The sequence below is a fragment of the Salvelinus alpinus genome, chromosome 24 (assembly GCF_045679555.1).
Source record: "Salvelinus alpinus chromosome 24, SLU_Salpinus.1, whole genome shotgun sequence".
Lineage (NCBI taxonomy): Eukaryota > Metazoa > Chordata > Actinopteri > Salmoniformes > Salmonidae > Salvelinus > Salvelinus alpinus.
In genome coordinates, this window is record NC_092109.1 from 29,977,562 (window position 1) to 29,993,191 (window position 15,630).

At 42.0% G+C, this 15,630-nt stretch overlaps 1 protein-coding gene across 3 annotated transcripts in view; it reads left to right on the plus strand.

Moving 5' to 3' along the window:
* The first annotated feature begins 3,495 nt into the window (after nucleotides 1–3,495).
* LOC139552572 (leucine-rich repeat and calponin homology domain-containing protein 2-like) overlaps nucleotides 3,496–15,630 on the plus strand; it is a 119,323-nt gene continuing 107,188 nt past the window's right edge. For 2 of the 3 annotated variants that reach the window (XM_071364429.1, XM_071364430.1), the window contains exon 1: nucleotides 3,537–3,793. In XM_071364429.1, coding sequence (XP_071220530.1) covers nucleotides 3,559–3,793 — 235 coding nt within the window. In that variant the 5' untranslated portion in view covers nucleotides 3,537–3,558. Of the gene's footprint in view, nucleotides 3,794–15,630 lie in introns of all 3 variants that reach the window. The other variant, XM_071364428.1, reaches the window with a different exon arrangement.

Consider the following 15,630-nt stretch of genomic DNA (forward strand, 5'->3'; position numbering starts at 1 on the left):
TTGGTAGGTGTTCAAATAATGATGTCATGCAATAAAATGCAAATTAATTACTTAAAAATCATACAATGTGATCTTCTGCATTTTTGTTTTAGATTCCGTCTCTCACAGTTGAAGTGTACTCTACATGCTTTGTAAGTAGGAAAACCTGCAAAATCGGCAGTGTATCAAATACTTGTTCTCCCCACTGTATATGCTCAAATGAACTGTTTTTATGCGTCATGTTTTTTTTATATACAGTGCCTTCAGAAAGTCTTCACTTTCACTTTTTCCACATCTTGTTCTATTACAGGCTGATTAAATTGAGATTTTGTGTCGCTGGCCTATACACAATACCCCATAATGTGTGCAATAATTGTGCTTAACATGATTTTTGAATGACTACCCCATCTCTGTACCCTACACATACAACTAACTATCTGTAAGGTCCCTCAGTATAGCAGTGAATTTCAAAACACAGATTCAACCACAAAGACCAGGGAGGTTTTCCAATGCCTCGCAAAGATGGATAAAAATAAATGAAGCAGTCATTGAATATCCCTAAGAGCATGGTGAAGTTATTAATTACACTTTGGATGGTGTGTCAATACAACCAATCACTACAAAGATACAGGTGTCCTTCCTAACTCAGTTGGCGGAGAAGAAGGAAACCGCTCAAGGATTTCACCATGAGGCTAATGGTGACTTTAAAACAATTACAGAGTTTAATGGCTGTGATAGGAGAAATCTGAAATGATAGGAGAAATGGCCAAGTGAAATTGAGGAAGATGGTACAGAATATATAAAAAAAATATTCCAAAACATGCATCTTGTTTGCAATAAGGCTCTAAAGTAAAACTGCTAAAAATGTAGCAAAGAAATTAACACAATACATCACTGAGTATCACTCTTCATATTTTCAAACATGGTGGTGGCTGCATCATGTCATGGGTATGCTTGTCATCGGCAAGGTCTCGGGAGTTGTTTAGGATAAAAACAAACAGAATAGAGCTAAGCACAGGCAACATTCTAAAGGAAAACCTGGTTCAGTCTGCTTTCCAACAGACACTGGGAGACAAATTCACCTTTCAGCTGGACAATAACCTAAAACACAAGGCCAAATATACACTGGTGTTGCTTACCAAGACTACATTGAATTTTCCTGAGTGGCCTTGTTACAGTTTTGACTTAAATTGTCTTGAAAATCTATGGCAAGACTTGAATATAGCTCTCTAGCAATGATCAACAACCAACTTGACAGAACTTGAAGAATGTTTTAAAGACTAATGTGCAAATATTTTTTAAATCCAGGTGTGCAAAGCTCTTAGAGACTTACCCAGAAAGACTCACAGCTGTAATCGCTACCAAAGGTGATTCTAACATGTATTGACCCAGGGGTGTGAATACTTATGTAAATGAGATATTTCTGTACTTCACTTTCAATAAATTAGAAAGAAAACTAAAAACATGCTTTCACTTTGTCATTATGGGGTACTGTGTAGATGGGTGAAATTCAGGCTGTAACAAAACAAAATGTGGAATAAGTCAAGGGGTATGAATACTTTCTGAAGGCACAGTATATATATTGCAATTCGAATGATAAAGTATGTTATGAATTTGTTGTGCTTAAGTTCCTGGAGTGCATCTTTAACTGCATAACTGATGTGCAAATCCTGTGTTTACTATACACATACTGTAAACCCCATGCACTCAGAGGGAATGAAAGCCATTCATGTCAGAATCTAAGACAATCTTATGCATTACAAAAGTGCGGTGATAATGCATTAAGCAAAGCATGCTGTGTCTGACGTCCTTAAAGCTCCTGGGGGACCTCTGTAAGGTTGATAAAATGCACCTCTGAACAACTGTTTGTTAGGGTAAAAAAAATACCTTTTGTCACATCTTGTAATTGTAATCAGTAATTTTCCATCCACATACAGTGCATTCGAAAAGCATTCAGATTTTCCACATTATTTTACTCTACAGCCTTCTTCTAAAAACGATTAAATAAAATGTTTTCCTCATCAATCTACACACAATACCCCATAATGACAAAGCAAAAACAGGTTTTTAGAAATGTTCCTCCCCCGCCTCCTCATCTCCATGGAGGTAGGGGTTGAGGAGGGGCGGCCTCCAGATGGAGCCCCCACGGAACATCCGGAAGTCTGCTGTCCTCCACTCACTGGGGGGCTCGCCCTGGGGATGGAGGGAGAGAGACATGGATGAGGTGCAGCAGAGGTGTAGTGGGTAGGTACTGTTCTTAATTTTACTCCTTTTATTATCTATCCTGATGCCTAGTCACTTGAACCTGCCTTCATGTACATATCTACCTCAAAGATCTGGTACTGATACTCCCTGTACAGTGCATTCGGAAAGTTTTCAGACCTCTTGACTTTTTCCACATTTGCTACGTTACAGCCTTATTCTAAAATTGATAAAATTAATTGTTTTCCTCATCAATCTACACACAATACCCAATAATGACAAATTTGCACATTTATTAAAATTAAAAAACAGAAATACCTCATTAAGGGGAGCTAATGGGATCCAATATTAAAGTGGCATTATGTCTGCACTGTTCAATACAATATGACAATAATGGATGAGATCTCCTGAGATCTCAGCAGGATGGAGTTTTAATAGCAGGCCTACATAAGCACCACAGATGAAAGTGACATATTACATAAAGATTAAAGGAGAATAAGAAATCAGTTTACTGAGGTCTGTTGATGTATGTAGCCTGTGATGTAGGTCCATATCAGACCAAGAAGCCTACTTATGAGTCAAATGACAATAATTATATTGTTCAATAAGATTGAATAATAAAGCAATAATATGCTACTTAGCTCGTAGCTAACAATAAAAACACGAATGTAACTCTTCCTTAACTTATTTTTTGGGCTGAGGCCTCCCTGGAAATAGCATATCGCAATTGTCAGGAACAATCAGGTCGCAATTGTAAATGAGAACGTGTTCTCAATTTGCCTACCTGGTTAAATAAAGGTTAAATAAATAAATAAATATGAACACACATTTCTTTTCTTTTTTTGGGGGGGGGGGGGGGGGGTGATTACAGGAAATTATCTTTAAAACTGCAATAGTTTCTCTCAGCCTCATGACAAAAGGAAGTTAGCTTTAGAAATTCAAAAACAATTCTCAGCCTCGTGACAAAATGTGTAGAATGGCATGTGATTATCTTTAAAACAGCACGTTCTTCTCTTTGGCCCATTGCAAAATCTATTGAAATTGCAGGAAGTTAGCCGTTTTCCCATCTGTAATCACATCTGTGCCATTACCTGTTTATAAACTGAGTTATAACAAGACCCTGTACAGACCTGTATGAAATGTAAAAAATGACCTGGTCCTACATTTTAAACATTTCATACAGGTCTGTAACTCACTTCATTGCACAGATGTGAATACTTCTCTCTGATAAGAAAATGCGTGCACCTCTCTATACCAAATGTCCCCTCCGCGCCCACGCCCTCTCAGAAGCCCTTCCCCTAACGTCCATGGAGTGTGTGCCTTTTGCGCATGGGTGTAGAAACGGCCACTGTTATTATTGTAATTCCTCTTGTGAAAATGGCGTCGAGTCAGGGAGGTGTGGGAGCTGTACCGGCTCTTTCAAACCATCACTTATCCAACGGACCTCACTGGAACCCGGGGATCAACCAGCATCAGCATCATCTCCACACGACCCGGAGCTTAGACCGCGCTCTGGAGGATTCCGTGTGCTCAGGAACGTTGAATCTTAGCGGGAGGAAGCTGAGAGACTACCCTGGATTGAGCTATGATCTTACTGATACAACACAGGCAGGTTGGTTTCCGAAACGCTTTCTGCTCTTGAGACCTTGCTGGCCTCAGCTGGTTCAACAAATAGGCGCGTGATACTACAAAGTATCCAACATTAATACAATTGAGCGTGGTGCGCACTACATTTCCTTATTACTATGGTCCATTTGCATGTTTTCACCAACTGCTCTGTTTTATTAACATTGCAATAGATACACACTGTTGCATTTTCTTTCTTACCATATTGTCTTCGTAGAATAGCTGAGCTTAATGTGTTAAAATGTCCCATAGTATTCACGTCCTCTAGAATTGCGCTGGCAGTGCGGTGGCAACAGCTCGTCTTGGTCGCCTGTTTCTCTCTCGCTCTCCTGATGAGACCATATGCATGCATGAATGAAATTATAAGCGCAACTCAGTCAGGGCGATAGAGCGAATTTACATTAACCTACATTTAGATGGTGAGTAGCCTTACTAGGTGAAGAAAATTATCAGCGAATGGGGAGATGAATAGTAAAACCTTACTCAATGAATATGAAATGTCATTTTTGGAGCATGTTCACTGAGAGGCTATTTTGTCTACGGCAGCCCAAGACAAAAGATTCACCGTCTCCATAGCCTCTAGAATGGGTGTATGTATCTCTTATACGAGATAGATTTTGATTGGACATACCCATTCGTTTAGTTTATGTTGGATATAATTCTAGTAGCCCAATTTATGTAAAAATATATTAAATTAGTCAGTATTTTTTTTTCTCTCAAGGGGCCAAATATCACATGGCGGTTTGAGATTATAGGCTATTCATGTGGTTGAACATATAGCAGGCCTAGGCTATAGGCATACATGATCCATAGCCCACGTGTTTTTTTAATCCATGTAGATAGCCTGCATATTTTGGGTGGTCTGAATGAAGCATTCATTTGTCTTATGAAATGATGATGCTGCTGGTTTCCGACACTGTAGTGTATATAATAGCCGGCTGTACATCATGCATTTGGTGCCTGATTGTGGGGCCTCTGCAGCCAGGTGGTGGAATTATTGATGGTGGTGTTGAGGCAGATAACAGATCCACATACTGACCTTTTTTTACAGGGAACAGGGAACCTAAATTGAAAAATGTAGGAGCACACAATGAAATGTAGGCGCAAAATGAAAAATATTTGAGGTAACAAGCCGTTTTCTTTGTAGTAATGGTGCTAGCATGATGGTCATGAACATGAGCTCAGTGTATTCTCCATGGCGCTCTGGGGCTTCGGTACAGTGAAGTAATCATTACAACAATTATTATCTGGCTGATTTTTATTTTTTTTATTCTAAATTACAATTCCAGGTTGCACAGCAAAATATATTTAGGCGCATATACGATTAAAATGATTGAACGGTAGAGCCCTGGCTTGGTCTTGGCTGTACTTTTCTTTTTTCCTGGAGACTGAAGTGGGCTTAATATGTCAAGGCTACTGTGAATGTCTGTGTCAGTAATGTAGGGTCATGACAGCGATTCTAAAGGTCCATTAATCATGTGGGGTGCCTCATTGATGGAGTTAGTGCCTCATGTGGTGTTAGTGCCTCATGTGGTGTTAGTGCCTCATTGATGGAGTTAGTGCCTCATGTGGTGTTAGTGCCTCATTGATGGAGTTAGTGCCTCATTGATGGAGTTAGTGCCTCATTGATGGAGTTAGTGCCTCATTGATGGAGTTAGTGCCTCATTGATGGAGTTAGTGCCTCATTGATGGAGTTAGTGCCTCATTGATGGAGTTAGTGCCTCATTGATGGAGTTAGTGCCTCATTGATGGTGTTAGTGCCTCATGTGGTGTTAGTGCCTCATGTGGTGTTAGTGCCTCATTGATGGAGTTAGTGCCTCATTGATGGAGTTAGTGCCTCATTGATGGAGTTAGTGCCTCATTGATGGAGTTAGTGCCTCATTGATGGAGTTAGTGCCTCATTGATGGAGTTAGTGCCTCATTGATGGAGTTAGTGCCTCATTGATGGAGTTAGTGCCTCATGTGGTGTTAGTGCCTCATTGATGGAGTTAGTGCCTCATGTTGTGTTAGTGCCTCATTGATGGAGTTAGTGCCTCATTGATGGAGTTAGTGCCTCATGTGGGGTTAGTGCCTCATTGATGGAGTTAGTGCCTCATGTGGGGTTAGTGCGTCATTGATGGAGTTAGTGCGTCATTGATGGAGTTAGTGCGTCATTGATGGAGTTACTGCCTCATTGATGGAGTTAGTGCCTCATGTGGTGTTAGTGCCTCATTGATGGAGTTAGTGCCTCATTAATGGAGTTAGTGCCTCATTGATGGAGTTAGTGCCTCATTGATGGAGTTAGTGCCTCATGTGGTGTTAGTGCCTCATTGATGGAGTTAGTGCCTCATTAATGGAGTTAGTGCCTCATTAATGGAGTTAGTGCCTCATTGATGGAGTTACTGCCTCATTGATGGAGTTACTGCCTCATGTGGTGTTAGTGCCTCATGTGGTGTTAGTGCCTCATTGATGGAGTTAGTGCCTCATTGATGGAGTTAGTGCCTCATGTGGTGTTAGTGCCTCATTGATGGAGTTAGTGCCTCATTGATGGAGTTAGTGCCTCATTGATGGAGTTAGTGCCTCATGTGGGGTTAGTGCCTCATTGATGGAGTTAGTGCCTCATTGATGGAGTTAGTGCCTCATGTGGTGTTAGTGCCTCATTGATGGAGTTAGTGCCTCATGTGGGGTTAGTGCCTCATGTGGGGTTAGTGCCTCATTGATGGAGTTAGTGCCTCATGTGGAGTTAGTGCCTCATTGATGGAGTTAGTGCCTCATGTGGTGTTAGTGCCTCATTAATGGAGTTAGTGCCTCATGTGGTGTTAGTGCCTCATTGATGGAGTTAGTGCCTCATGTGGAGTTAGTGCCTCATTGATGGAGTTAGTGCCTCATTGATGGAGTTAGTGCCTCATGTGGTGTTAGTGCCTCATTGATGGAGTTAGTGCCTCATTGATGGAGTTAGTGCCTCATGTGGGGTTAGTGCCTCATGTGGGGTTAGTGCCTCATGTGGGGTTAGTGCCTCATGTGGGGTTAGTGCCTCATGTGGGGTTAGTGCCTCATTGATGGGGTTAGTGCCTCATGTGGTGTTAGTGCCTCATTGATGGAGTTAGTGCGTCATTGATGGAGTTAGTGCCTCATTGATGGAGTTAGTGCATCATTGATGGAGTTAGTGCATCATTGATGGAGTTAGTGCCTCATGTGGTGTTAGTGCCTCATTGATGGAGTTAGTGCCTCATTGATGGAGTTAGTGCCTCATGTGGGGTTAGTGCCTCATGTGGGGTTAGTGTCTCATGTGGGGTTAGTGCGTCTATTATGGAGTTAGTGCCTCATATGGGGTTAATGCAGTGCTTCTCAATTATTTTCTGTTACGCCCCCCCTAGGAAGAAGTAAACATTTCGCGCCCCCCAACTCTCCGCCGCGACTGTAAACAGTATCATTTGTCTATAAAATTGTTATAAGTACACCTCTGCATAACATTGTATCCTTATTAACATAAAATAAAACAAAAAAGAAAGAAATATAGATCAACTTACAACAAAGAATAACTTTAACATTGTTTTTTAGTCTGTAACAGAAAATACTTAAAGTGCATCGATTTGCCTGAAAAAAAAAAAAAATCAAGCCTTATTTAAACTGTAATTTTTTAACTATATGATACTGAAAAATAAAATATAATCAATAAATAATAATACATTCAAATTGATCAGCAACATTAACTCAGGAGCACAATATATGAAACACTTTGACCTATAAAACAAAAATGAATAAAACAATTTGTGCTGATTTTTTAAAATCAAAATGAGGAAGTCATAGTTTTTATTTTTTGCAGCACTTGCGTCATCCAGCATGACAGAGACCATGTCTAATGTGGCAGGCAGTATCAGCTCCTCTGCTATGGAGTGGGGTTTTTTGCACTGAGCAATTTGGTACGCCACCTTATATGATGCTAACAGTGCTCACTGGTTTACTGAAGTAGCATTCACAAAGCGGGAGGATTGTTGGCAATATTCGGCACGTTTTCGCTGAAAAAACTCAAGCGGCTTATCAGCGTGATTGGGGTGTAATGTCTTTAAGTGACGTCTTAATTTATTTGGCTTCATGCTGTCCACTGCCAACAGTTTTAGACACAGTAAACATACCGGTCTTTCCTCGTCTCCCACCGTAGTCACAGTGAAGCCAAGCGCTACATACGCGTCGTCATATTTCCTCGTCTTAGCTTTCGGGATACTTAGGTTTGTCTCATTATCTCCGTCTCTCTCCGCCTTTCTTTTCATCCCTGTTAAATATTTTTCCATGGTGTCTCTTAAGGGTTTGTTATCTGCACTTCATATCTCCTGCTCTGTGCTGTGTGCTCTTGTTCGGTGAAAAAAAAAACTACTCCCTGCTGGCAAAAAAAAGCATGTTCCCCGGGGTCACACGCGCCCCCCTTGGCATCGCTCCGAGCCCCCCCAGGGGGGCGCGCCCCACTATTTGAGAAGGACTGGGTTAATGCCTCTATGATGGACTTAGTGCCTCGTGTGGTTAGTGCCTCAAGTGGGATTGGTGCTTCATGTGCGGTTAGTGCCTTGTGGAGTTAGTGGCCCATTGATGGAGTTAGTGGCCCATTGATGGGGTTAGTGCCTCATTGGCAGGTAGCCTAATGGTTAGAGCGTTGGACTAGTAACCGAAAGGTTGCAAGATCGAATCCCTGAACTGACAAGGTAAAAATCTGTTGTTCTGCCCCTGAACAAGGCAGTTAACCCACTGTTCCTAGGCCGTCATTTAAAGTAAGAATTTGTTCTTAACTGACTTGCCTAATTAAATAAAGGTAATTTTTTTTATGGGGTTAGTGTCTCGTTGATGGAGTTAGCGCCTCATTGATAGAGTTAGCGCCTCATTGATAGAGTTAGTGTCTATGTGAATTTAGTGCTCAACGTTCCAAAACAAAACTGTCTGTTGTGTCTGGGTCAACCCTGTCAGCTCCTGAATTCACACACACACACAAACTGAGAGTTTTCCTTTTGCAGACCCAGAGTCTAACTCATGAGGAAGTTTCTGTCACAGGGTATATGAGTTGGTTTGTGTTTCTGTGTATTTATATTCATGGTGTGGGTGTCTGTACTTATGCCACTGCATGGTCTTGGTGGGCAATGTATTGCCTCATGATTCAAACTTAATTCTAACGCTGCTCTTTCGTTCGCTACATACTTCAGTCTGAGACGGATCACTTAAGTAATTTGGGGTGTTGTACAAAACAGTCATCAGCAATTTGGATCATCTCTAACCAATCAGAGTATCAAAACCAAAGACACATTTTCTAAATGCCTCTTTACCCACGTATGTTCTGGCTCTGGCCCAACCCATCGGTTTCTGGGACCAATCAGACAGTCTAGAATGTATTTCCATTCTAGAAATTGTCGGGGAGGTACTCCGATCCAGGCTCATTGCGGAGAAGAAACTAACGTCCGTGAGCGTGGCATAGCTTGGGGAGAGCAAGGAGTTTTGGTAGCCAGGCAAGGCAATGTAGGCTACTCAGATGGGCAACTATTTGGCAAATTCAAACACTGAGAAGTTCACACAGGCCAGTGTGCCTGATGTTTGGAGAAATGAAAAACAGCAGCCTCTGGCTCAGATTGCAGATAGATACTAGCCTGTGATGTTTGTGCAACCTGATTTAATCATTGCCCTAAGGTCTTAGTTAAAAATGCTTACTGAGTAATAAAGTTCATAAGGATTTGTGTACCTTTTTAGGTAAGGAATTGGGTCCTAAATGCAAGAGTCCCCTCTACTTAGATAGGAGGGACATACAGTAGGCTTACCGGACTGCATCAGAGATAAAGTGCTGTGGCTGAATTATACATGGAATGCTCCCTCAGCCTAACTAACGAGCTACTTGATGTCTATTTTTGGAATGAGAGGCATTTGTTAGCTACTGCATACAAACATACTTATTTCACAGTTTATCAGTTCCTCAAGTGATCGGACTGACTTGAATTTTGTGACATGACGGCAGTGTGCGGTGGGTTCAGCACATAATGATAACAGTGTTATGTGAAGTGTAAACTGTATAACAGAGCAATGTGTGAAAAAATGCATGATACTGACCTAGTCTTGAGAAGCTGTGAAGACGACAGGAAGTTTGGGTGTGTGTGTATTGGTGAGAGAGCAGGCTTGTTGTGTGATGAATCAGGTGGGATGTGATGATCTCGTCATTGGCACTATCAAAGGCAAGACCTGCCGGCGAGAAGATACTTGACAAGTTATTTCAATGTGGGGATAGGGAGGACCTGTGAAAGACCAGATAGTTTCCGTCCATGTTGAGATTGAATGCATGCAGTGTTGATTGTAATTTAGAGTGATGTTGCAGAAGTGATATAAAGCCAGAAGACAGTTGGCTAAATGCACTGCTATGGGCCTGTCTATGGGCCTGTCTATGGGCCTGGTGTGTTTGATCAGTGCTACTGCATTGACTTTTTGCTCTTCTCTGTCTCTATAAAAGGAAATATATGCTGCAGACTAGTGCAGATAAATAAAGGGAGGACAAGCAGTCCCTTTCAGATGGATAAAGAAGGCTGTTTTATTTTATAGCAGGTGTATTTCCATTCACACATTATAGTGTAAATTATTTTGCAGTAAGGGAATATGCTGAGATTTTTTTTTAAACTTATTTGACATTTTCACAAGGGATTCCTCTTGATGGTGACTTTGTCATCTTTGAGAAAAAACCCTAAAAAGAAATGGAAGGCATATCTTGTTTAAGCTGGCATCATCAAATCCTCAACCTAAATTCAACTGGTAGATGGAGATAGTCCTGTTCAGAGATCACTGGTGGGATGAAAGGAGAAATGCATCAGTTGCATGAATAGTGTTCTACATCTATGCTGATTCAAGTCCAAGTACATGATTGCTAGTTCAGAAAGAGAAACGGGTCTAGTTAAGTTTTAGGAAGCAAGAATCAGTAGTTACTTGGAAAAACACTTGACAGATCATCTAAAGAAAAGGTTTTAATGATGACTTATCGTTGATATTGTAAGCTAGTAGCGAATTCTTGTACAGCACTGGAGGTAGGTGGCACCTTAATTGGGGAGGAACGGGCTCGTGGTAATTGCTGGAGCGGAATCAGTGAAATGTTATCAAATACATCACATACATGATTTCCATGTGTTTGATGCCATTCCCTACGTTCCAGCCATTATTATGAGCCGTCCTCCCCTCAACAGCCTCCACTGTTTTACAGCACACAGTCAAAACGAAACATCACTCCAGAAAAAAACATGCTGTGTCTGGTTTTGGTGAGATTCCATATTACAGATGGATGGTTGGGCAAGCAAGGATAGGAACTTCACTCTTGTCAGTGGAGGATATCTTCATAATACAAACTCTCACTTAGAATCCAAACTTTTCCAGACAGAATTTTTCTCTGACAGAATACGTGATGACAGAACCGTGTATAGAGTATACCCAGTGCATAGAGCCTTCTCAGACCGAACCCTCCCACTCTAGTTCCAGACAGAATTCTCCCAGACGGAATCCTCTGAACAGATCGTAACTCTCAAATAGAATCATTGAACATAGAATTCTGGAACATCGAACCACAAGACAGAATAAAATCAGAGTTCAATGAATTCCCTTTGAAGAATACTTTCGGAATGCTTAAAAACTTTTAACACAGCAAGATAGAGTTTCTAAAAGTGTTAGATAAAATCCCAATTATATTGTTCTCTAGTGTGTTGGGTCATTGCAGGAGCTGTCAATATAGTCCTATGCCATGTGTTCAAGCAACACTCTTCCCATGTGTTCAAGCAATGAAAGTTGCATCATCCTGTTAAGTGAACCAGAGAGAGCGCATGTGTCTTTGTGTGTGTATTGTTTACGTAAGACGGATACAAAGACAGAGGAAGGTGAGCTGACACAAAGGTGCATGTTTGCAGTATGCTGTTGACAGTTTGCACTTATAGCCTACTACCATGTGCACATTGCTGTGGTTATAATGTGAAGAACTAGCCTAATAGTTTATCAATATTTTACGCTAAATGCTCTGATCTGTTGCGTCAGCGACATTGCATAAAAAAGTTTTTTTGATGCTAGTGGTTGTAAATTATTAATTTGGGATGTATTGCATCCCACAACTGTCCCAGACTATGTTTGGAATATTTTTTTCTCGTAAAGAATAGAATAGGTCCACTTTTGTACTATGGGGGATAGTAGATTGACATAGGCTTGTGCTTTTGCTGTTCGTTAGGCCTACTCATCTTGTTGGCTGACAAAAAGTACAAGTGGACAGTTCTTCCAATATCTTCAATATGCTCCTCGGAATTGGATAACGACGCGCACAGCTGCATCCCCGATCTGTCTGTCTTCACTTGTAGCCTGTGAGAAAGACCCGATCACTTGACGAAGAGCCGTCTGAGTGGGAGGCGCTTCGGATTGCGTAGCACACTCAGGGAGAAGGGCACAAAGCAACACTGGGCTGCAAAAATCATGTTTTTTTAGGATGCATTACGGCCACAAAAGGGGATGCCGCCTTGAAATTCGAGGCATTATAAAGTGCTTGTCAAATTGTGAATGAAAGACTTTTGGAGTATGTACAGCCTGCGCAAAACACAAAGCAGAGCTCATGCCTTTTCAAGCAACTTTTTTCAAATGATCATTAGAGTCTCATCATGCAGCCTTACAATGTAATACAAATCAAAACATATAGCCCAACATTTGCAGAACAACTAAAGTTACATTAATAACTCTAAATTAAGCATATAGGAGTAGCTATTTCTTTGTAAAATACTCAACACAGAATTGTCGCGTGTGCAAACTCCCTCAAATCGTTTGGAGAAATTATTTATATTTTATTCAGGTTTGTTCAATTGTATTCTTCATACCATAAAATAATATGAAATAATACCAAGGAATTATAAGCTAATCGTGTCTGCTAAATGAACTAGTGTAGCCCACAGCCATTTGGCATAGCCACATCAGGACAACTCAGAGTATGCTATTCTTTTCTTCTGAAATAGACTACATTTTCCTCATATCATGTTTCTTTAGACCTGTCTAAAATAAATAATGGATTTATTGTGTAGGATATATTACATTTATTAATATATTAGATTTATTAGAGGTGGTGTGGTAGACAGGAGATGCTTAATGTGTTTATGTTAATTAGCGGTCAATTGTCGTGAGACCGACAGTTATTTGCTTGACAATCACCGTCTGATGAAATTTCGTGACCGTCACAGCCCTACTGACAACCCCCCCCCCCCAAAAAAACATGGTATCTTTATAAATTGGTAATTAAGCAGTCCTCTCCACTACCACCTCTCTCCCACACACACCAATACCCCCTCCACATACAAATGTAACACTCTTGAATTTTCCCAGCCAACCTAATTGCACAACCCACCACTCCCACCATCACACATACAGTGCATTCGGAAAGTATTCAGACCCCTTGACTTTTTTCAGATGTTGTCACGTTACATCCCTATTCTAAAATGGATTAAATAGATGTTTTTCCCTCATAAATCTACACACAATACCCCATAATGACAGTGAAAATTGTTTTTTAGACATTTTTGCAAATGTCAATTTTTTTCCTCCTTTTTAAATACCTTATTTACATAAGTATTCAGACCCTTTGCTATGAGACTCGAAATTGAGCCCAGGTGCATCCTGTTTCCATTGATCATCCTTGAGATGTTTCTATAACTTGATTGGAGTCCAAATTCAATTGATTGGACATGATTTGGAAAGGCACACACCTGTCTATATAAGGTCCCACAGTTGACAGTGCATGTCAGAGCAAAAACCAAGCCACGAGGACAAAGGAATTGTCCGTAGAGCTCTGAGACAGGATTGTGTCGAGGCACAGATCTGGGGAAGGGTACCAAAAAAATGTCTGCAGCATTGAAGGTCCCCCAGAACACAGTGGCCTCCATCATTCTTAAATGGAAGAAGATTAGAACCACCAAGGCTCTTCCTAGAGCTGGCCGCCCGGCCAAACTGAGCAATCTGGGGTGAAGGGCCTTGGTCAGGGAGGTGACCAAGATCCCGATGGTCACTCTGACAGAGCTCCAGAGTTCCTCTGTGAAGATGGGAGAACCTTCCAGAAGGACAACCATCTCTGCAGCACTCCACCGATCAGGCATTTATGGTAGAGTGGCCAGATAGAAGCCACTCCTCAGTAAAAGGCACATGATAGCCCGCATGGAGTTAACCAAAAGGCACCTAAAGGACACTCAGGCAATGAGAAACAAGATTCTCTGGTCTGATGAAACCAAGATTGAAGACTGGGGTGAAGGTTCACCTTTCAACAGCACAACAACCCTAAGCACACAGCCAAGACAGCACAGGAGTGGCCTTGAGTGGCCCAGCCAGAGCCCAGACTTGAACCGACTTCAGCAAGACCAATGAGCTGATTGTGGACAACAGAAACCAGGGGAGGGTTGCACACCACCATCCACATCGACGGGGCAACAGTAGAGATGGTCAAGAGCTTCAGTGTCCACGTCACTGAGGACATGGTCCTCTCACACCAGCACAGTTGTGAAGAAGGCTCGGCAGCACCTATTTTCCCTCAGGAGGCTGAAATGATTTGGCATGGCCCATCAGATCCTCAGGAACTTTTACAACTTTTACTTTTGCACAATAGAGAGCATCCTAACTTGTTGTATCACCGCCTGGAATGGCAACTGCACCGACCTCGACCGCAAGGCCTTACAGAGGGTGATGCGGATGGCCCAGCTCCCAGCCATCCAGGACTTACATGCCAGCCGTAGTCTGAGAAAGGTCCAAAGAATTACCAAAGATTCCAGTCACCTGAGACATAGACTGTTCTCCATGCTCCCGTCCGGCAGGTGGTACCGATGCATCAAGGTTCAGACCAACAGACTACTAAACAGCTTCTATTCCCTGGCCATAAGACTGGTAAATGGCTAACAACTACTGCTCTCCCTCTTCCACAGACTATCCACTCTGACTCTACAACCTGATCTTATTTTTTATTTTTAGTACTTTTACCCCCTTTTTCTCCCCAATTGGTAGTTACAGTCTTTTCCCATCGCTGCAACTCCCATACAGAGGTCGAGAGCTGTGCGTCCCCCGAAACACGACCCTGCAAAGCCACACTGCTTCTTGCCACACTGCTCGTTTAACCCAGAAGCCAGCCGCACCAATGTGTCGGAGGAAACACTGTCCAACTGGCAACTGTGTCAGCGTGCATACGCCCGGCCCGCCACAGGAGTCGCTAGAGTGCGATGGGACAAGAACATCCCGGCCAACCCTCCCCTAACCCTGACGACGCTGGGCCAATTGTGCGTCGCCTCATGGGTCTGTAGTGACGCCTCAAGCACTGCGATGCAGTGCCTTAGACTGCTGCGCCACTCGGGAGGCCCTACAACCGGATTTCATAGTTTTACCCATTAATTCTGCGTGGTTACAGGGTTAATTCTGCGTGGTTACAGGGTTAAAACAGAAATAACCCAAAGGGTTAAGTTTAGGTATTACTTCTGAGTGGTTAAGGTTCGAGCTATGGTTTGGGAAAGGTTTGAAACAAAATAATTAAAAACAATGCGCTGTTTCCTTTTAAACATCATCAAGTACTCTCCCTGCTTGCAAGAGAATTGTGACCTTCCATGGTGCATTGGTCTAAGCAGCACGCTCTCGCTTTGAGCCTTGTGAGTTCGAGCCCAGTGTTGTGCCATAGCTTCTTTTTGGTGAGCACCGACTAAGGCAGATATCGATGTCCTCCGGGCCTTTTCAAACGTCTGAAATTGATGGCTCTTTCTCGTGACTAGCCTGGACTTTATGCTCATCCACAGGTCTCTACCAACTCAGACACATACACCTTACCCTCACCTTAATTATTGTTATGTC